This window comes from Moschus berezovskii, chromosome 9 (genome assembly GCF_049115385.1).
Source record: "Moschus berezovskii isolate FMDL1 chromosome 9, NW_MosBer_1.0, whole genome shotgun sequence".
Lineage (NCBI taxonomy): Eukaryota > Metazoa > Chordata > Mammalia > Artiodactyla > Moschidae > Moschus > Moschus berezovskii.
The window spans coordinates 66,593,410-66,616,688 of record NC_142468.1 but is presented as its reverse complement, the minus strand read 5'-3'; the positions used below and the strand labels follow the sequence as shown (position 1 = coordinate 66,616,688).

Genomic DNA, 23,279 nt, shown 5'->3' with positions numbered 1-23,279 from the left:
CTAGATCAGGCTCTTGTTTGCTTCAAAAGCAGCCCATCTGTACCTTCTGAAAAATTTAACTCTGTTGTTATTAGAGTCAGGGGAGCCTAAAACACCTCTAAGTCCCCCAAAGCAAGAGGCAAGCCTGCTGAATTTGATGGAAGCACTGTATAAATAGTCCTGTTCCTAAATCTGGAAAGTATATTAAGATTAAGGACACTTGGATGGCTTCCTCTCTCATGTCCTTTGATATTAGCAATACTCTGGCAGTACATGAAATGGCTCATCTACACATTTTAGTTTCAGGCTCACCAATGATGTGTATACTTATGGGTTTCATTAGTCTTCTCAATTTGCTCACTGATGTGGAGGAAGTCAAGATAGATAAAATTGCTCCAGGCAACCCTCAGAAATAGCTCTCTTTCTCAAAACACTTTAAAAGGATTTATTTAAATCATAAGATGGCAACAGCAAGCTTGAATATTTTTATCACTATCTACATTTCTGAAAAAGTTCACCCAGCACTTTTTGAAAAAACTTAAAATTTGAAATATAAATTCATAGGAAATCATAAAAACAGAACAAAGAAGTACCCTTTACCCAGTTTGCCTTAATGGTAACATCTTAAATAACTAGAGTACAATGTCTAAAATAGGAGAATAACATTGTTACAATCCAGAGGGTTTATCAAATTTCACCAGTTTTAGGTGTACTTGTGCGAAGAGCTGACTCATTTGGAAAGACCCTGATGCTGGGAAAGATTGAGGGCAGGAGGAGAAGGGGACGACAGAGAATAAGATGGCTGGATGGCATCACCGACTCAATGGACATGGGTTTGGGTGAACTCCGGGCGTTGGTGATAGACAGGGAGGCCTGGCATGCTGCGGTTCATGGGGTCGCAAAGAGTCAGACACAACTGAGCGACTGAACTGAACTGAACTGTGTGATTTTATGGTTCTATACAATTTTATCACCAGAGGAGATTCTTGGCTTAGCAGTTGTCTCTTATAGTTGCTATACTTTTGAAATCTAATAAAAACAATACACAGGTTCTGTATCTGAGGATTTAACCAACCAAATTAAAAATATTAAAAAATCCAGAAAGTTCCCAAAAGCAAAACTTAAATTTACCAGCAACTAGTTTCAAGCATTTATATTGCACTAGGTTTTACAAGCAATCTAGAGATGAGTTAAAGTATATGACAGGATGTGCAAAAGTTATATACAAGTATCATGCCGTTTTATATGAGGGAGTTGAGGACCAGTAATCCCCAGGGGCCTGGAACCAATCCCCTGCAGATATCAAGGGTTGACCATACTCATAATAAGATACATTTGCTTTAATCTTGACTACAATTTTAACATCTTCACCTTCAGTTTAACAGACGGAAAACAGGATTTATGTACTCATGAGAGCTGATTTTTCTTACATTTCTTGAGCAGGAGATTATTAGGCAAAGTATGATTCAATTTTCTTAACATCTGCTGAAAATTTAGGTGCCAGGCACAGTGTCAGGATAGTGTGGGATAATAAAAACAAAGTAAGACACGGCTGTACCTACAGGATTTAAAAGCCAGTAGAGATGTACTAGGTATAAATTTGGATGTAATTTCCCCAAACACCATAGTGCTTTCCAAAAGTGAATGTCAGCCTTTATTCAAACTGAGACGTGCATAATATTCCCAGTAGAGAGCATCGACTCTTGGTCTGCACATGCTACAAGGGCAAGCACTAGCAGGTTATTGGTAAGTGTGATGACAATGTGCAACTTGTTAAGATAATAATGTTATCTGGCAAGAAACTATGATTTTTAAGAATTCACAAACCACAGACATTCACAGTAAAAGTGGCTTTGGAAAACAACATCATTTAACACTTTATGAAATATATTCCCTTTGGTCCTGTCTCAGAACATATAAAGTTGGAGACATACTGTTTATCTGACCTCTGATATAGCTAGGGAAGCAGTCACACTAAGTACTGGTATGGTTTTGGATTGCTGCTGGAGGTTTGTTGCTGTTTTTAACTACACTGGTTGTTCACTGAGGAATTTAAAATTTTGAAAGAACAGTAATTAAACTCAAAGTCAGGAATGAATCCCAAATTATAAAATTAACCATAAGATAGCATTAATTCACAAGAACATTCAGATTCAAAGTAAAGTAATTTTTCTCAAAATGAAGACTGCAGCAGGGCCTTGTGAGGAAAGCAGGATACAGAAATTGCAAAGGTCAGATCTTTTTGGAACCTGATATCACACTGATACTAGTCATCAGAACATCTTTTAGTCACCAACATCTTTTTCCCAACTATCCTTCTCCCATTTACCTGCCCTCTGCTCCCACTCACTGCTTATGGAAGATCAAAGAGCAAAGAAGAATCAGAAAATGTTATGCCTGCTCTCTCTCTTCTCAAATAGGGAAATTACTATACTTTCTGTTGTTATCAGGCGACAGAATAACAGAGAAGCCTCTAAAAGAATGTCCAAATGAAAAACCAGAGAACAATATTTTGTTAATTTAAATTGTAGGTCTAAGTTTCAAACTTTAGCTGGTGAACATTATAGTCTTCTTTGGAATGTAGGCATAACTAAACAGAGAATGTAATTAAAAACTTTATTTGCTGTGGAACTAATACATCAAACTTTGTCAATAAAAAAATTATTACCACCCAAGATGAGAAAGTTGGAACAATTCCTAGCTCCTCCTGATTCTAGTCTTACAAGTAAAACTTCATTATTTCATTGCAATTAATGTGAACTCTACACATTTTTAAAAATCCATATATAAAATATAAATCTGAGAACGTATTCCAAAGCAACTCATATACAATGTATTTTTGCCATTTGTTAGCCTATATGTTATTACCCAAATAGCCACACAGAAAAAAACAACACAGGCTCACCTACTTAAGATCTCTAAGGACTCAAGGCTGTATGTTGCCTCTCTGCTTTATATTCTATTTAAATATTATACTAAAATTGTGTTTTTCACAAAGAAATATTTATTATATGCAAGTAAGTTCACTGCACAGTAGACAGTCTTTTAGTCTTCGACATTGACAACATTTTAGAATATGAAACTTCCACTAGGGCTTCCCTGGTATCTCAGCGGTAAAGAATCCACCTGCCGATGCAGGAGACATGGGTTCAATCCCTGGTCGGGGAAGATACCACATGCTGCAGTGCAACGAAGCCCATATGCTACAACTATGAAGCCTGTGATCTAGAGCCTGTGAACTGCAACTTTTGAGCCCACGTGCTGCAACTACTGAAGCTCGTGAGCCCTAGAGCCAGTGCTCTGCAACGAGAAACCATTGCAATGAGAAGCCTGCACTGAGCAACTAGAGAGTAGCCCCAGCTCACCACAATCAGAGAAAGCCCATGCAGCAACGAAGACTCAGCACAGCCAAAAATAAATAATTTTTTACAACTTTCATTCAGTTCAGTTCAGTTCAGTCACTCAGTCATGTCCGACTCTCCGCGACCCCATGAATCACAGCATGCCAGGCCTTCCTGTCCATCACCAACTCCCGGAGTTCACTCAAACTCATGTCCACAGAGTCAGTGATGCCATCCAGCCATCTCATTGTCTGTCGTCCCCTTCTCCTCCCACCCCCAACCTTTCCCAGCATCAGAGTCTTTTCCAGTGAGTCAACTTGTCGCATGAGGTGGCCAAAGTATTGGAGTTTCAGCTTTAGCATCAGTCCTTCCAATGAACACCCAGGATTGATCTCCTTTAGGATGGACTGGTTGGATCTCCTTGCAGTACAAGGGACTCTCAATAGTCTTCTCCAGCACCACAGTTCAAATGCATCAATTCTTCAGTGATCAGCTTTCTTCATAGTCCAACTCTCACATCCATACATGACCACTGGAAAAACCATAGCCTTGACTAGACAGACCTTGGTTGGCAAAGTAATATCTCTGCTTTTTAATATACTATCAAGGTTGGTCATAACTTTCCTTCCAAGGAGTAAGCGTCTTTTAATTTCATGGCTGCAATCAGCATCTGCAGTGATTTTGGAGCCCCAAAAAATAAAGTCTGACACTGTTTCCACTGTTTCCCCATCTATTTCCCATGAAGTGATGGGACCAGATGTCATGATCTTTGTCTTCTGAATGTTAAGCTTCAAGCCAACCTTTTCACTCTCCTCTTTCATTAACAGGCAGTAAAGCCCATGTGTTGTCCTTTGTAGATAAAACTTATACAATGATATTATTACTATGAATCAATGTGTGCCTTGAATTTATGTTTTCAGTGGTAGTGATTATCTTGCATTAAGCTCTGACCAAGTTTCCCTTGAGAGCAACAGAATCTTCTGAAATTTAGCTGGCTGGGGTTTGATATGCAATTTGTGGTAAGCCTAGTCACCCTTATTAGGCCTCACTAACTGATACTCTAAGGAAATGCTTCACTGACTACAGACAAAATGGAGCCAGTAATCTTCACTGACGACTGTCCCATAGCATGTTAACATATGATATGTAACCCTCAAGCCCTCAACAGATACATTACTGATCTGGACATTTCCTTCTGGTCAGCAAATCAGATATAGGATTTACATAATCTGAGCTATCAGTAATTCAAAACTATCAAAAGAATCACAGCAGGAGCAGTTAGAATTCTACATGATAAACAAATCTAAATCTCTTAATGACATATGTTCATCCAGAAGGGAGAAAACACACACATGTGCAGACGTGGATAACGTCATCATCAGTTAATTTAATCAAATTTCTCATGATGTATTAAAACAGTACTATTAAAAAAAAAAGTAAAAAAGTATTATTCTAGGAACCACCTATACTTATTTACAACACCCTCAACGGTACAATGAGTAAGAATAAATACCAAAAGAGAGAGAAGAATTAATCCACAGAACTCACAAAGATGATTACCTGGTAGTCTGGTTTTGTAAAATAATCCAAAGAGGAGATGTGCTCCAGAAAGATGCTGAATTCTGGAGGGAGATGTTTCAGCATAAGCCTGTGGTCATACCTTTCCTTAATAGAGCCCACTTGTTCCTGGGAAGTAAAGAGAAAAGGAACCAAAGTCAATTTCTCTTGGAAGCTACACATTTAGAGCCTCTCAGTAACAGTCTCAAGGGTATGTAAAATTGAACAATATAATGTGACAATTAAAAATTAAAAGCCTAACTGACATTTCTTTTCTTGGCAACCGTCAGTGTTTTTTCTGTTTTGTAGATAGGTTCATTTGTGTCATATTTTAGATTCCACACTATAAGTGATATCATATGGTATGTGTCTTTTTATGACTTACTTCACTTAAAAGACCTAACTGACTTTAAAAAAGAAAAAAGAGAACTAGTGAAAATAAAGCTAAGAGAGCTAGAAATCTAATCAGAAATGACAGCTGTACTTAAATTAGCATTTTCATAGAAAAAGACATAATACCAGCTCATAGAAAGAAAAATATAGATATTAGGATATAGTGAAAGGGTTGGAAAATGTTAATCGTCATACATAAGTATAATTTCAACAAGAAATGTCTACCCAGGAGAAATTTTTACTCCTTTCCCTACCAAAACTGATGCTTCCATCTTCAAAATTACCTTGTCCTTTATTTTTCTCCAAGGGAGCTGACCAACCACAAATTCCACCAACATGTAGAACAAGGACCAAAGGTCATCATGTCTTCCCATTTCCTTCATAAGCAAAAGAGAATTCAGTCACATTACATTACTGCTCCTATAAGTACATTACATTGTCTAAGGCCTAACCATTGTGTTTTCATTTTCCCGTAAAACTATTTGGCAGGTATATCTACATATCTGTATAGCTATAAAGCAATCTACATGGTAGAACAGATTTACTGAAAAACTATCGATATAAAGAATACCCCAAAACCCAGAAATACTGGAAGTAACGTATTTAAGAGCCCATTAATTAATAAATGAGTTAACTAATTAGTAAAGGAAGGTGGTTGCCAAGGAATTCAGGGATGGGGGAAACGGGAGTCAGTGCTAAGTGGGTACAGAGTTTCAATGTTGCAAAATGAAAAAGTTGTAGAAATCTGGTGCAAAATAATGTGGATATACTTCAGTTCAGTTCAGTTCAGTTCAGTCGCTCAGCCGTGTCCGACTCTTTGCGACCCCATGAATCACAGCACAGCAGGCCTCCCTGTCCATCACCAACTCCCAGAGTTCACTCAAACTCATGTCCATCGAGTTGGTGATGCCATCCATCCATCTCATTCTCCGTCGTCCCTGTCTCCTCCCGTCCCCAATCCCTCCCAGCATCAGAGTCTTTTCCAGTGAGTCGTCGCATGAGGTGGCCAAAGTATTGGGAGTTTCAGTTTTAGCATCAGTCCTTCCAATGAACACCCAGGATTGATCTCCTCTAGAACTACTTAATTGTATATATCAAAATGGTTAAGGTGGCAAATTCAATGTTATGTGTTCTTTACTACAATATAAAAAAAAAGATGAAGCCGCAGCAAAGAAAATCTTTAGACCCAAAATGAAAAGAAAGCTGGAAACATGAAAAGCAACCTAAGACTGAAGCTTTGGTTTTGGCTGTTTGGAGGCATCTGTCATAGGTTTATCAACCAGGGTTTTATCAGTCATGAAGGGGACAGGTGTAAAAACACTAAGCCTACACAAGATAGGAGTTGCAACTGAGACACTGCCCCACCTCTAGCCCCAGCATATACCTAGGACCCTCAAAGGGCTATCTTTAATGCAATATTTGGTATGTACGTTATTACTACAATAATTTTATTCTTGGTAAAATTTGACCACTATCAAAGAGATAGTGTTTTTTATTAAAACAAAAACAAAAAAAACAACATCCTGAGAATCTGTTACCATGGGCCTACACCTCACTCAGATTTAGGGTTTTACTTTATATTGTCTATGTGGTTCAGGAAACCAAGTCCAGAACTGGTGTTTTCTGGGTGATCCTGTTCTGCAGTAATGACAGATGCAAATGAAAATCCTCTCAAGGTAAAAAAGCATCCTTAAATTTAGGCCTCTTTGAAGTCTTATAGAGAAAACCCCACCAGATCATTATTTGAAATAGCCCAGGATCCTCTGTCTACAGGATTCTCCAAGCAAGAATACTGGAGTGGGTTGCCATTTTCTTCCCCAGGGGATCTTCCTGACTCAGGGATCGAACCCATGTCTCCTGCATTGGTAGGCAAATTCTTTACCACCGAGTCACCAAAGAAGCCCTTAGGAAGCATTACAAATCTCAAAGAGAATAAATATAAAGAAATCCACACCAAGGCAGATTTGAACATTTCTACAGGACACCAAAGACAAAGAGAAGATACCAAAAGTAGTCAAGAAAAAAAAAAGACGATTAAGTGCAAGCTTCCCTGGTGGCTCAGATGGTAAAAGCATCTGTTTACAATGTGGAAGACCCGGGTTCTATCCCTGGGTGGGGAAGATCTCCTGGAGAAGGAAATGGCAACCCACTCCAGTACTCTTGCCTGGAAAATTCCATGGATGGAGGAGCCATGTAGGCTACAGTTCATGGGGTCCCAAAGAGCTGGACACAACTGAGCGCTTTCATTTTCACTTTCAACAAGAATTAAATGGACAAAGATCTCAGTAAGAACCACAGAACCAGAAGTAAAATAATTTCTTCAAAGTATTGCGATAAATGGGCTTCCCAGGTGGTGCAGTGGTAAAGAATCCTCCTGCCAAAGCAGAAGACATGGGTTTGATCCCTGTGTCAGGAAGAGCCCCTGGAGTAGGAAATGACAACCCACTTCAGTAATCTTGCCTAGAAAATACCATGTACAGAGGAGCCTAGTGGGCTACAATCCATGGGGTTGGAAAGAGTCGGCCATGATTGAGTGACGGAGCTCACACACGTTGCGATAAAACAAATATTAACAAAGGGTTAAAATGCAGGAAAACAATGAGATGAAGTAAACAGTATTCGAGTATTTTGAAAAGTCCTTGTATTGTTTGGAAATTAATCATGCTAAAAGTTTCAGATTCTCTAACTAAACCTGCTTTCACTTAAAAGAAAACAAAAAACAAAAATGGTTAAGATTTAGGTACCTGCAAAATAGAAATGCAGTGTATTAAGTTTAGAAATTATCAAATCAAGGTCACATGATTTGGAAGAAAGAAGTATATTAGAATAACCTGGGAATTATTTTTAAACTAGACAACAATCTGTCAAGGTTCTACTAATTGTATTCCTCTGTCACCACATACATTGACAATCAGTGTTGTGAAGCTGTGCTACCGTATAAAGCATTCTGCTCCTCAGATGTGTTGGGACCAGAAAAGAAGGGTAAGAACCACTGCAATATGCAATCAAATTTCCCTACCAACATTAGTAAGCAGGTTAACAGAACAGCTGACAGATCGCTCTATGCTGGAAAAGCTTTTAGAAGAAATCTCTACTCTTCAAATTAAAAAAAAGCCAAAACAATCTCTTTCTAGTAGCTATTTTGGAAATGCTTATATTATGATCCCTGAACATGTTTACTCTTATCTCAAAATGAATGTCATATTTTAAAGATTCCAATGTGAATATATTCTTTAACAGAATTAATTAGAAAACACAGTACTTCTAAAATTTTGCAAGAATCTAGCTGGAGAATGAATATTTTCAAGATAGAATAATTAACTAAATACCAAAAAATAAAGCACACTGAATCAAATCAAATGAGTTACAAATGCTTAACAGAGTATTTCACACAGATAAAAAAATACTTTAACTATTTTCAATTTATAATCACATCTTAAGAAACCAAATTAACTGAAGCACTGCATGTAAAACCACAGCATTCTCGTCCTATTACATTTAGCATCAGTCAAGTTTTAATTAAAGCAGTTTGGCTGCACAAGAATAAGATAACAAAAATCAAGAGATTTCTCTTTATCAAGGAATCACATGTTAAATCTCCCAACTCTGTCTAAACAAGTTCAAGGATTGAGAATCCATAAAGTACTCACTTTTTCAACTCATAACTAAAGTTCAGGGTGAGGAAAAAAAAATTAGAGCAAAACAAAAGGATAAAAGTAAGAGAAAAAAGAGAGGTTTTAAAAATTTAACCCAAAAAGAGATGGACAATTCACTAAAGATGAAAGAAAAATTTAAGTTTCTATACTTTAGATCTTCATAAAAACAAATGTTTGATGGAGAGAGGATATAACAGATTAGATGTATATTACAGATAAAATGATGACCTACATTTCATTATGTATTGATATTATGAATTCCCAAATAACTTATTGAAATAGAACACAGATGTCTTATTTATGCAAAATTCTTTAATAAATGTATTAATACTTAATTATATCTAATTAAGGACACAAGATTCCCCATAGATGTATAATTAGCTATTATATTTTCTGCCAAATTCAATTTCATTTTCTATTATAAAGATGCACACATCTATTATATATCCACTATGTACCTTACCATGCATTAGTATTACTAACACCTCTGTACTCTAATGTAGAGAAGTCAATCTGATTCAAGCATCAGCATGCTCATACAGCTATGACTCTAGTTCAAATACCTACCCTGTTCCGATGAGCATTGATTGATGCATAACGAACTGTCCCTCGAAAGCCTGCCACAGCTCGAGGCTACAAAACCAAGCAAAGAATAATAAATGAGCTTTAAACAGCATATGATTCAGCACATTTGAGCTCATGAAGTAGAAGGGAGAAACATGTATTATAGCCAAGAAAACATGACTTAAATTTCTAACTTTTTTTAATAACTGAAATTATAAAAATTAGAAGAGAATATCTCTAAATCATATATTTAAAATATAATAGCTATTAATGAGTCCCATTTTAATTATCAATGAATCTCATTTTTTCTACCTACATTTTAAAATAAAGTAGGACTTATGATAAATAAATTCTATCCATGAGAAAACATAAATGCTTTCATGTACCCAGAATCATGCCAAGCATCATAGTATATACATTAATATTCAGACTCTGGTTACAAATAAGTACATTAAAAACATGAGGTCTAAGTAAACTAATATACCAACCTCTTTGTCTTGGCTATATCATTCATACTCAATTCAGAGATGGTGCCAACTTGAACCTCTCCCTATACGTGTAATTCACACATTCATAAACTCAAGTTATTGAGCACTTATTATTATGTGTCAGGTACTGGGAATAAACTCTACATAATATGTGAATCCCAGTCCCAGAGAGCTCAACTTGGAATAAACTCCAAATTCTACTTATTTGGCCTACAACACCTTCCATGATTCTGGCAGTTGCCTCATGCCAAAATGGATTTACTTGAGGTTTCCCCTCCAATCAAGTTTGTTTCTAGCTCAAGACTTTGTATTTGTTATTCTCTCTCGGTGGAACGCCATATCTCTACACGCCTCCAATGGCTGGCTCTTCTATTCCAAATTCAGCCCTCTGCTTGAATGTCACCTCCTCAGAGAAATATTCTTTAATCATCGTAATTTAAAATAATATCTGCCCTTGCAATGCCACTCTGTTCTTTTACTCTGCTTTTTTTTTTCACAAAACATCTTTTGCTACCTAAAATTAATTTTATTCATATTTTTACTTGGTTTTTCCCTGCTTCTTTCAATGAAATATAAACTCTGTGATGGCAAAGTCTTCATCTTGCCCACTTTACAGACACAGAAACAAATTCCAAAAAGTAAACTTGTTTGAGAATACAGAATTAGTAGGTGATAAAACCAGACCTCAACCAAGGTCTTCTGACTTGAAATCACACACTCTATTTCATGCTAAATCACTTCAGTCATGTCCAACTCTGTGCGACTCCATAGACTGTAGCCACCAGGCTCCTCTGCCCATGGGATTCTCCAGTCAAGAATGCTGGAGTGGGCTGCCGTTTCCTTCACCATGTTTCTACTTTATTGCTTCACAAAGATCAAGTCAGTGCCTTTAAGATTCATGGATGGTGCTGTAGTTCAACAGGAAAACTGACATACTTTAAAATGATCACGGCCAATATTTTTCATTAGTAGAAATTTTGCTCTCTTTTTCAGTAATTTCAAATTATCCTCAACATGTACTAATGTGGTAGTCTGAAGAGATTACAATGAATGTTATTTTAAAAATCTTCAATTATCAGAGTCATTTCAATCATATGCTATACACAGATAAACATTCTGTGTTCTTCCTCCATTTCTTCATTTCTGCAACCTGTGTTTAATCTACTCATATTAATTATTTACTTATTTCTTCTTTTGTCAAATTATCTTTTATCCTTTAGTTATTCCTTTTTAGTTTCAAGATCTATTTTTAAAATGTTCTTTGTATTTAATGACAAGTCTCAGAAATCAAAAATTTCTGCAATCTATTTAAGCTCCCTTTTTTTCCTTAGCTGCCATTCACTGACAATCACAGTCAACAGATCTCAATATTTTCCTAAGACATCATGACTAACGGAAATATCTAATATTCTCAATTTGGTTGATGTAACTCTGAGGTTGGAGATTTCTCCTTCTAGAAGGAAAACATTTAAGAGTCCTTTGTTCTAGCTCTGACCTTACTTTTGCCATGGAAAGGTTGAAACAGAGGTAAAGAGAGATCAGCTGCCTAGGGAGATTTTGATGTGATCCCTCCAAGAAATAACACCAGGTCAAGGATATTCAGTCACCTTAAATAATGCAGAAAAAACAATTCAACCTAACTGGGAAAGCAGCTATAAATGCAGGTAACTGTAATTGAAAGTAGATTATAATAAACACCATTAGCAAAGTACAATGAGCTATGAAAGTCTAGGAGTAGTAAGAATTAGTTCTACTTGGTGAGAAGAAAGAAGTCCCATGGACGAAGGATGTCTTAAGAAAAAGGCAACACATAACTGAGCCTTGAAATAGATGATCTTTACTGTCTGAGATAGCTATTGCCAAATTACCATCAATTGAGGAAGTTTCTGGAGATCACCTACTGGGTTCAATCTCAGGTCAGGAAGATCCCCCGGAGAAGGAAATGGCAACCCACTCCAGTATTCTTGCCTGGAGAATTCCATGGACAAAGGAATGGCTACAAATTCCATGGCTACTGTCCATGAGATCGCAAAGAGTGGGACACGACTGAGTGACTTGCACTATTAACCATCAGAGTTACAAATGCATACATTCTCCTTGACTCAGCAATTACACTTCTGGAGATTTGTCTCACAGATATACACTTTGCAGCTGCTCTATATTCTGACATGGAAAGATCTCCTAGATACACTGTAAAGTGAAAAAAAGGGAAGTGCTAAATGTACATCATGCTACCTTTTGATTCAAAAAGGAAAAAATAAGAGTACACATTTGTATTTCTTGTACATACATAATGAAATTCAGAAAGAGTATGTTAAGGAACTAAATGTTAAGGAACTAAACGTTAAGAACAGGGGAGCCTGGCGGGCTATGGAACATAGGGTCGCAAAGAGTCAGACACAACTGAAGCAACTAAGCAGAAGCAGCATGCAAGCATTATCTAAAATGTTGTTTCCAACAACAACAAAAAATCACAAGACATGCAAAGAAACAGGAAAGTGTGACCCATATATGTAAAAAAAAAAGTAGGCAACAAAAACCGCTTATGAGAATGACTAGATGATGGACATAAAAAAAAGATTTCAAAGTAGGTATTATAAATATGTTCATAGAACTAAAGGAAAGCTTGATTAAAGAAAGGAAAGTATAACGGCAATGCCATATCAAACAGGGAATATCACTAAAGAGAAATTTAAAAACAGAACTAAATGTAAATTCTGGGTATGACAAATACAAGAACTGAAACAGAAGTAGTATATGATGTAGAAAGCAGCTCAGACTGCAGAAAAGACCCTTGATCCTAAAGGGGTAAAGTGTGTTCCTGTAAGATACACTCTAACTCTGTACATGTTTTTAAAAGCTGTAACACTCAACAATAAAATTAATGAATACCATTTGTAACGGAATCATAAATTCTATATGATACTTCTTGGATGATATCCATTCCGATACACAATCAGCATTTCTTTAAAAAGAGTGATATTATAATAAGTTAATCCTCAAATATTTTATAATAATATGAAAAATCTTACTGGTCTGACGTCACCACAGGAATTGGTAAACTGTCGAGCCAAGCCAAAATCAAGCATATAACATTTCCGACATGTACTAGGAAAGCGACCCATGGCAAAGTTTGACTAGAAAATAAAGAAGAAAAACATACCTATTATTATTATATTTAGTCCTTATATCTTATCCTTCCTGTATTTTAATTCTTCTATTTAAACTCTATATAATACACGTCCCACATATACTGCTCTGCTGCTAAGTCACTTCAGTCGTGTCCGACTCTGTGTGACCCCACAGACCAGGCTCCCCCCGTCCCTGGGATTCTCCAGGCAAGAACACTGGAGTGGGTTGCCATTTCCTTCTCCGATGTGTGAAAGTGAAAAGTGAAAGTGAAGTCACTCAGTCGTGTCCGACCCTTAGCGACCCCATGGACTGCAGCCTACCAGGCTCCTCCATCCATGGGATTTTCTAGGCAACAGTACTGGAGTGGCTTGCTATTGCCTTCTCCGATATACTGCTCTAGTCAATGTTTATTGGATATTAATACATAATTTTGCTGCAGGTTCTATTAATGCCTAAGATCAGATGAACTTGAGCAAAAAAATGTATGTGACTATTATAAAGTTACATAAAATACAACACTGATTTAATTGGAATCAGTACTCTAAGTTTCTTGAAATTCTAGTCTAAGTCACTACTTAAACAAACACCCAGCCCTTACTTTTTAAAATGGAAAGAACTAGGAGTGAACAAAATAGAATATATAGTCCAGAAATTGAAATGCATTTCCTATAAGCATCATGAAGCTGAATTTGACTAAGTGCAAAAATTAAAATACAATTCAAGGAAACATAACAGACTTAAGGACAAAATATTTTCCATTCTTCCCTTAACAAAGATAAATGTAACATTAAATGACCACAAGTTTACAAAAATGGGTATATTAAGTAAAGGAATTTATAAAAGCAAAAGTCTAATTGTTATAGAATTATTAGCTTTTATTTTAAAATACTGTTCTACTTAGGGAGCTTTCTAATCAAATTGGAAACTCTTCAATTACCATGGTTCTCAAATAATGACATTTAACTTGACATAGAAATAAAAGCAGGAAAAATCTACATTACATTAAGTCTGACTCAACTATGTTAATTTTAGCTGTCATTTTCATGTAAACCGTTTAATTTCTGAAATCATGTAGCAACAGATGGGTAAAATTTTCAACTGTAACAAGCAACACAATCAGTTCAATTCAGTCGCTCAGTCGTGTCCAACTCTCTCCGACCCCATGAATCACAGCATGCCAGGCCTCCCTGTCCATCACCAACTCCCAGAGTTCACTCAAACTCATGTCCACAGAGTCGGTGATGCCATCCAGCCATCTCATTCTCTGTCGTCCCCTTCTCCTCCCACCCCCAACCTTTCCCAGCATCAGAGTCTTTTCCAGTGAGTCAACTAGTCGCATGAGATGGCCAAAGTATTGCAGTTTCAGCTTTAGCATCTTCCAATGAACACCCAGGATTGAATAAATTTATAGTAAATACAGCATATCAGAAATGGGTCATTTCCCCTGTGAGTAATACAAAAACCAAGAAGGAGAAAATAAAAGCATATTTAACAGTTACAGAAATCGCAATTTCTAGGAAAACAGAACAGAAAAAAATACTATATTGGCACTGTAGCACTCATGAGAAAAAGCAAGTTCTTTTATAATTGATGGTTTCTTTCAAGTATAATTTGTCACTTGAGAAATAGTTCAAAGAACATAATGCCAACATCTAAACATACATCTGTATTTTTAACCAATATCAGAAAAAAGAAATCCAAAGAATGACTATCAATTTAGGTGTAAGGCTAAGTAAGTATCAGTGTTAACACATAAGTCAAACATTAGTAATTTTGAATTTGGCTGCTGAGCAACACTTTCATTGTATGAGAAAAGCTCTTGATTATAAGCTATAGTATATAATTATCATTTTTAAAAAATTAAAAGACAAGTTACGATACACTTCAAGTTTACATCTACGCCACGGAAACTGAAATATTATCTTGTATTTAACATAGAAACCTACATTTGTAATTTACTGTGTCCCATCAGAAGACTGAGCTTCCCAGGTGGCGCAGTGGTAAAGAACCTGCCTGCCAATGCAGGAGACACAAGAGATGTGTGTTTGATCCCTGGGTTGGGAAGATCCTCTGGAATAGGAAATGGCAAGCTGCTCCAATATTCTTTCCTGGAAAATTCCATGGACAGAGGATCCTGGTAGGCTACAATCCATAGAGTTGCAGAGTCTGACACCACTGAGTGACTGAGCACACATACACATCATAAGATCAAGAGTAGCAAGCAAACTCATTCTGAGCTCTGGCAGGAAATGGCCCCCTACCGGTTTGATGTCTCGGTGCAAGAATCCCACAGAATGGATGCTCTCAATAGACTCCAGAATCTGTCTACCCAACCGAAGAGTAGTGCTAATGGTAAATGTGCCCCGGGACTGGCTACGGCGTAGATCTGCCAGATTCCGACCCTGTGGAAACCAAATAAACACTTTCAAGTATGATACTGAAAGTATGAGAAAAGAGTAGAGAATTATTCATTTACCATTAAAAAATGTTTTGACTGAAATAGCAAGGATTTTATCTGAATCATGATCCTCTCACTCAAGAGAAGAATTCTCTTAAGATAATGCATGAACATTTCAGACAAATTTAAGAATAACCAAAGTTTTTTTTAAACTTGTTTCCTTTTTTAAACTTTTTTTTTAAATGAAGGACTCTTTAAATTCTATAGTACTTCACAATTTGCAAGTTTCACACACATGATTTCATATAATGCCATAAAAACACTTTTCAAAAATCTCCTATCCCTATATTGCCCCATCTCCTGCTCCCCTCTCCCCACTGTGAACCTGCTTCTTTTTTGTTTTACTCACTAGTTTGTTATAATTTTTAGATTTCACATAAAAGTTATATCATATAGTATTTGTCTTTATCTATTCTGTGTCTCTATTATGTTCCTGAGTCATCATGTTTCCCTTTGTCACTGATGTCATAACAAAATGTAGTCTTGATTACATAAAAAAGATATACATACACAGGGCAGTAATTCCTCATCATTGCCTAACATATTCCTATACAAACTATTTAACTTTTCTATGTCACAGCTTCCTTATAAAATGGGGCCAATAATACCTACCTTATACTGTCTTACAAGGCTTAAACAAGATCCATGTAGTGTCTGGCACACAATTGGTACTCAATAAGTGCTAATTACTATTATAAATAAAAATGATATGAAACACTCAAACATAGCAGTAGATAGAAGCAAGGAATTTATCTAGTCTGTGCCAGATGTATTACATTCATGACTGTATTTAGTCCTTAGCACCCTAAACAGAAGTTGTTACACCAGTTTTTCAGATGAGGATACTAAAGCTCAGAGAGTTTAACAGTGGAAACAGTGTCAGACTCTATTTTTTTGGGCTCCAAAATCACTGCACATGCTGACTGCAGCCATGAAATTAAAAGCCACTTACTCCTTGGAAGGAAAGTTATGACCAACCTAGATAGCATATTAAAAAGCAGAGACATTACTTTGCCAACAAAGGTCCGTCTAGTCAAGGCTATGGTTTTTCCCGTGGTCATGTATGGATGTGAGAGTTGGACTGTGAAGAAAGCTGATCGCCGAAGAATTGATGCTTTTGAACTGTGGTGCTGGAGAAGACTCTTGAGAGTCCCTTGGACTGCAAGGAGATCCAACCAGTCCATTCTAAAGGAGATCAATCCTGAGGGTTCACTGGAAGGACTGATGCTAAAGCTGAAACTGCAATACTTTGGCCACCTCAGGTGATAAGTTGACTCACTGGAAAAGACTCTGATCCTGGGAGGGATTGGGGGCGGGAGGAGACAGGGACGACAGAGAATGAGATGGCTGGATGGCATCACCGACTCGATGGACCTGAGTTTGAGTGAACTCCAGGAGTTGGTGATGGACAGGGAGGCCTGGCGTGCTGTGATTCATGGGGTCGCAAAGAGTCGGACACGACTAAGCGACTGAACTGAACTGAATCTGTTAAGATAAAGTTCTTCAAATCTAAGTCTGTTTAACTGGAAAGTGTTCTTTTTCTACTTTACAGTACTGATCTACCCAGAAGACTCCTTATTGAGTAGGTAACAAATCAGCATTCTGATTGAGAGAGGTTATGACGCTGCAGTTCCATCTGTAGCATTTATATGAAGAATTTATATACATAGTGATATGGAATGAATATTATTAAATAAAAAAGGGAACTCATTTCTCCCTAAATAATGCTATAAATTTAACATGATCCAATAACTATGCAAGAGGATTTTATTATTAAAAATTTTAAACATTCTCAAAAGGAAAGAAAGTAATATAATTAACCCTCATATACCTATCCATCATTCAGAATTAATAATTATCAATTAATGGCCAATCTTTTTTCATCTGTTATCCACCCCTCCTCTCCCCATATGGAACATACAATGTCTCCTTTCCTACACGCATATACTGGATAATTCTCATGCAAATTTTAACCATAATTTCATCTACATATACTAGGCAAAGAAATGAAAATATATAAAATATATAAAATTTATAAAAATATAAATAAAAGAAATTATATGCTAGCAGTTCTATCACAAAAAATTTGAAACTGGAAATATCAATATGAGCCATGATATATTTTTTCTTTTAAAAAATTTATATACCCTGAACCTATCCACTTATAAAGAATTTTAAAAAATGACCAACCCAATTGCAGGGACCCACAGCATCTAGATTTTGGTCTCTAAACACCATTTCTCATTAGGAGAAATCAGAAAGTAAGCCATGTAAAGTCGCTCAGTTGTGCCCGACTCTGTGCGAACCCATGGACTGGAGCCTACCAGGCTCCTCTGTCCATGAAATTTTCCAGGCAATGATAGTGGAGTGGGTTGCCATTTCCTCCTCCAGGGTCAGAAAGTAAGGATGCTATCAAAGCTCCCTGCTAGGAGCCAATTCATTTTTCTGAAAACTTGAAATTAAAGAATCAAACATTAGTCCTGCCTTTCTGTGTGAAATGTACCTAAGGATAACCTAATAATTGATGGAATGCTTTTAAAATAATTCCAAAAGCTTATAAAATAATAATGCTTTTATAATAATAAAGAGGAATTGTAAAATTATAACTATATATTTGCAACCCACTGAAGTAAAGAATTTTGGCAGTGATTACTAACAGGTTGATAAAACCTAAGAGAAAAATTAGTGGCTCAGACGGTAAAGAATCTGCCTGCGATGGGGAGACCTGGGTTCGACTCCTGGGTTGGAATGATCCCCTGGAGGAGGGCATGGCAACCCACTCCAGTATTCTTGCCTGGAGAATCCCTATGGACACAGGAGTCTGGCGGGCTATAGTCCATAGGGTCACAAAGAGTTGGACATGACTGAGTGACTCAGCACACACAAGAGAAAAATTATGGGAACTTTAAAATGGGTGGAGAGGCTGATAGCCTCAGAACCTCACTGATTCAATCTTAAAACACAACTAAAAGAGACAAGCAGACACTGTCTGCTGACATAATATAAATAGGAAGCACACAACCCATCTCTGAAGTATTCTAGCAAAATAAAACCGGAATCTGATCTAATCACAAATTTATAGAAAATACAGGGGACAGAAGAATATGTTAAGTATTACCACATGGGGACAATTAGCAAAATCCAGAGTATGGAAACTTCTGCATAACAAATGATTTTTTAAATCAATGATAATACAAACAACAAAAAGAAAACTTAAGAGAAAAAAAATGAGAGAGAACTTTTAAAAAGAGGCTTAAGAAGGACTTTCCTGGTAGTCCAGTGGCTAAGACTCCAAGCTCCCAAAGCAGGGGGCCCAGGTTCAATCCCTAGTATCCCTGGTTAGGGAACTAGATTACATGTGCCTGGTTAGGGAACTAGATTCCATGTCCACAACTAAGATCTTGCATGCCACAAAGATCCTGCATAAAAATTCCTCATGCCAACATGATGATCAAAGCATCCACAACTAAGACCTGGCACAGCCAAATAAATAAATATTAAAAAAAAATAGGGGCTTGCCTGGTGATCTCGTGGTTAAGAATCTACCTGCAATTGCAGGGGACACAGGTTTGATCCCTGGTCTGGGAAAATTCCACATGCTGCAGAGCAACTAAGCCAGTACACCACAACTACTGAGCCCACATGCTGCAACTACTGAAGCCCACACTCCTAGAGTCCAGAGAAGCTACTGCAAGGAGAAGCCTGTGCACAGCAAGGAAGAATAGCCCTGGCTTGCTGCAATTACAAAAAGCCTGCCTGCAGTAACAAAGACCCAGCATGGCCAAAAATAAATAAATCTTTAAAAATTGTTTAAAAAAATAAAAAATAAGAGGCTTGAGATATACATACCCACCAAATACAATGTGTGAACCTTGTCTGGAACCAGATTCAAGTATAACAAATATAAAAATAAATGAGAGACACAACCAAGAAAATGTGAAGACTGACTTGATAATTGACATTATTATTAAGATATTATTGTGTATTATGGTTACTAGTGGAAAATAAAGAATCGACTATATATTGATATATTTATGATAAAATATGACTTCAATTTGCTTTGAAATCATCTGGGGAAGAAGAAGAAAGGCAGAATACAGCTCTACTTTCATTTATATTTAATTTTTTCCACAATAATAAAAAGTTTAAAAATATATGGCAGCCCTGATGTTAGACAATCTAGATATATATCTATGCTGGTTACAGGATTCAAAACATTTTTTGCCCTTTCCTAGGTGATATGCTTATTACAAAATACCATCCTTCAGCTTTATTAAGGATGATCACATAAAGCCTCGATGGTGATAGGATAGCAAATGAGACCTGGCCATGGTCTTCCTAGTAGATATGAGAAAATAAACATGTATGACTGCTTGAACCCTATTAGATTTCAGACCCATTTCCATGGTAAATAGCTAGAATTTCTACAGGAGAAATAGGATTATTCCTTAAAAATTTAAAGGCAGATATTATATAACTGAATCACCAGGAGGCAAAAGACTAAAGTTAGCTTAAGAATAATAGAAATATCGGTGAGAAACCGGGTCTGAGCATATAAATTTTATCAAAATATATGGGGAAATCCTAGCAGTCAACTTTAATATGCCAAACAAGAGAAAGAACCCTCAAACAGTTATACCAGCTTTAGTCTTATCTCAAATCAAGTCAAACATATAGAGGTGGGAGGTTAATGGTGGGTTAAAATTTTTATGATGGGAAAAAAAAACAAACAGCATGCAAGTCAAATCAAAGCATTCTTAGAGCTTGCCAAAGGTCACAAGAGCCATCACTGCCTGATACACACCATCCTCCTTAGTTTTCCATACTTGCAGCTTTCTCATTTCCAGAAGTGAGACTAAGGTGAGTGTAAATAAAATAAAAAAGACTGCACGCTAGGACTGAGAGAGACTCTGCAGACTTAAAAAGCATCTCCACATCGTCCTGTCAGTAGTAGCCTATACACAAAAATAAAGAGTTTTCTCTTATTGTGCCAAGAATATTGGCCCAAGGCGTCCATCAAGTAAGTCCTAACGCCTGTTAAGTTAGTCAGTCCCAGGAAAACCTCAAACCTCCTTGAGCTAAAGTCTCTTCATGCAAAATGGGGGTAAAACCTGCCCTATCCTCTTCAGGGGAAATGATAAGGATCAAGTAAGATGCATAATAAATCCAGAAGAAAAAAACTATAAAATAGCATACAAAAGTTATATTATTATTACAGGCTAAAGTGAGAGACAGCAAGGTCCATATTAATGACCTAAAAAGATACAGGGATTCTGCTTCAAGTAAAAAAACTATGGTGGCTCAAGAGTAGTGAATCACATGACTCAGAGACATCAAGACAATAGTCTGTAGGAAATTAATGTCTATAGATCTAAATCAAATGCTGAAGGATAGCTGAGGGAAACAAGAGAACCCCTAACAAGAAGAGGAAGAATTTAGGCGAGGATCTATGTCTCTGAAATCATTACTAAGTAGTTAAATTGAAAAAATAAACAAACAAAAGAACCAAATGCCTAAAACAAACTTTGCTAAAGATGAAGGGAAACCCTGAGAACTCTTAAGTTCTCCTAAGTTAGGCAGCAAAGTGAACCATGACTTTTACACTTTGATGGCGAGTACAGGTTCAGAGCTGTGTGTATGTGTGTGTGTGTGTATGCGTGTGCACGCGTGTGTGTTCATTCAGGGGCAGGGGCAGAGGCAGTGTCAGACAGAATAAGCTGATTTCCCTCTTTTTGCTCAATCACTACTTCAATGCTCCCTTTCTGAATTTCTGTCATCTGCTACCCAACCCAACTCCACTCTCCATCTCAAGGACAGGAGAACAGAGCTATGTTAATAGTAAAGAGAAAGAAGAACAGCATTTCTCTCCATCTCATTTTAAAATTTTCAAACAGTCAAGGATGATATTTATGAAAATGGGAACCTAGAGACCTTAACATAATAAATGGTGGAGAAGAAAGGGACAGGAACAGGGCAAAGCTCATTATATCCAGCAATCCATGTGGGGATCAAAAATTTGGCAAGGATGACAATCAATGAAGATGTGCATCAGAGAAAATAGTTGACAAATACAACCCTTCCATCTTTGGAAAAATCTGTTATCACCAGGTCTGTTTAAATATATACCATCTGTATAGTATAAAACATTCTGCAATGATACCAAGAATGTTGTTAATTTTATTCACATCTACTGTAATTAGGTACTTTGATAAAAACTGGTCAATTTTAAGATACATTTTCAAGGTAACCTACCTGCAACTGCATGACCACGTAGTTGAATCGATCATTCCTCCCACAACCAATAAATCTACAAACGTGGTCTTTCCCTGGATTTAAAAGAAAAAAAGAAAGATACAAGACAGTAGAAAAGGTTATACTACAGTTTCTCTTCTTAAAAATTAATAGTTTGTTTTTCTGTATAGTATTTTAATGATTGAATATAAAAACCTGTCTTAAGAGTCTTAACGATAGGAAATTAGTATTATTCAAAATTTCTACCTACCTCTCTCCATATCCTACACTGCCCTTTATAAAGTAAGTATTTACTAAATGAATAAACAAATTAATGAGAGGACTAATGAATGATAATTTATTTAGGAAGGAAACAATTAAGAGGTCATTTCAAATCAACTTGCTCAGACATGATACATATAAAAGAAAGAAGAGCTATAAACAAGAACTATGTTAGGAATATATATCCTGGATTTTAGATATGGCCTGCCATTCACCATTATAGACTCAGTGAATCACTTCATCTTTCTGGGCCCCATTGATATGCATTTGCTCAGCGGTTTTCAACCTGAGTTTCACATGTGAAATCCAAGGAGGTGCCAGTGGCTGGGGTCCAGAGCAAAGCAGAGGAGGAGCAGAGAGAGACTAGGCTTTTGCATCTGATTCAGCAACAGCAAACAAGGGTCCTAAAAGAGGATCAGGTCTGGTGGCTTCCAGGACCAGAAGAGGGAATCTGGCAGGAGAACAGTGAATGAAGGGAGGGATGGGATAACAGAAGGGGATAATACTGGAGAAATAGGCAGGCACCAGATCCCGGAGGATCCTGGACTCCATAATAAGGAATGTGAACCACATATATAGGTCAGTGTTTTCTAACCCTAGCTGCTTCTTAGAATTATCTGGGGAACTTTTTGAAAACTTCTAAACTTTTTTACTGAATCAGAATCTATGGGGGAAAGATATAGGATATGAGCTTTCAAAAGTTCTCTGACCCAAAAGCAGACAGGCCATGGATGTTTTTGAAACATCCACGTATTTCAAAACTCCTGCTGAGTAGTGTGAGAAGCATCTAAAAGATTTTAACATAAAGAAAAACAGTTAAAACATTCCATTTTAGAACATTGCCATGGTAGCAATGAGGAAGACAGGCTATCCGTTCAGATCAGTTCAGTTCAGTCACTCAGTCATGTCCGACTCTTTGCGACCCCATGAATCACAGCACGCCAGGCCCCCCTGTCCATAACCAACTCCCGGAGTTCACTCAAACTCGTGTCCATCGAGTCGGTGATGCCATCCAGCCATCTCATTCTCTGTCGTCCCCTTCTCCTCCTGCCCCCAGGCAGAATGGTCATTCTGGGGACAGTTACAATATGCAAAGAGAGAACAGGGCTTGAACCTTTTTTTAATCGAATGTATTACAGTAGATATAGAAAAAAGAAACAGGATAAATCTGAGAGATGCTAAAGATGTAGTTACTGAC

General features: G+C 37.0%; 1 protein-coding gene across 5 annotated transcripts in view; it reads right to left on the bottom strand.

Annotated features, from left to right (window-relative positions):
• The window catches only part of TTBK2 (tau tubulin kinase 2), a 137,457-nt gene that overhangs the window by 39,688 nt on the left and 74,490 nt on the right, over nt 1-23,279 (bottom strand). For 3 of the 5 annotated variants that reach the window (XM_055435349.2, XM_055435351.2, XM_055435350.2), the window contains 6 exons: nt 21,821-21,894; nt 15,372-15,512; nt 13,011-13,115; nt 9,494-9,559; nt 5,555-5,647; nt 4,881-5,006 (listed from right to left, as the gene is read on the bottom strand). In XM_055435349.2, the coding sequence (XP_055291324.2) occupies nt 4,881-5,006; nt 5,555-5,647; nt 9,494-9,559; nt 13,011-13,115; nt 15,372-15,512; nt 21,821-21,894 (605 nt within the window). Of the gene's footprint in view, nt 1-4,880; nt 5,007-5,554; nt 5,648-9,493; nt 9,560-13,010; nt 13,116-15,056; nt 15,351-15,371; nt 15,513-21,820; nt 21,895-23,279 lie in introns of those variants that run through there. The other 2 variants (XM_088839759.1, XM_055435354.2) reach the window with 2 other exon arrangements.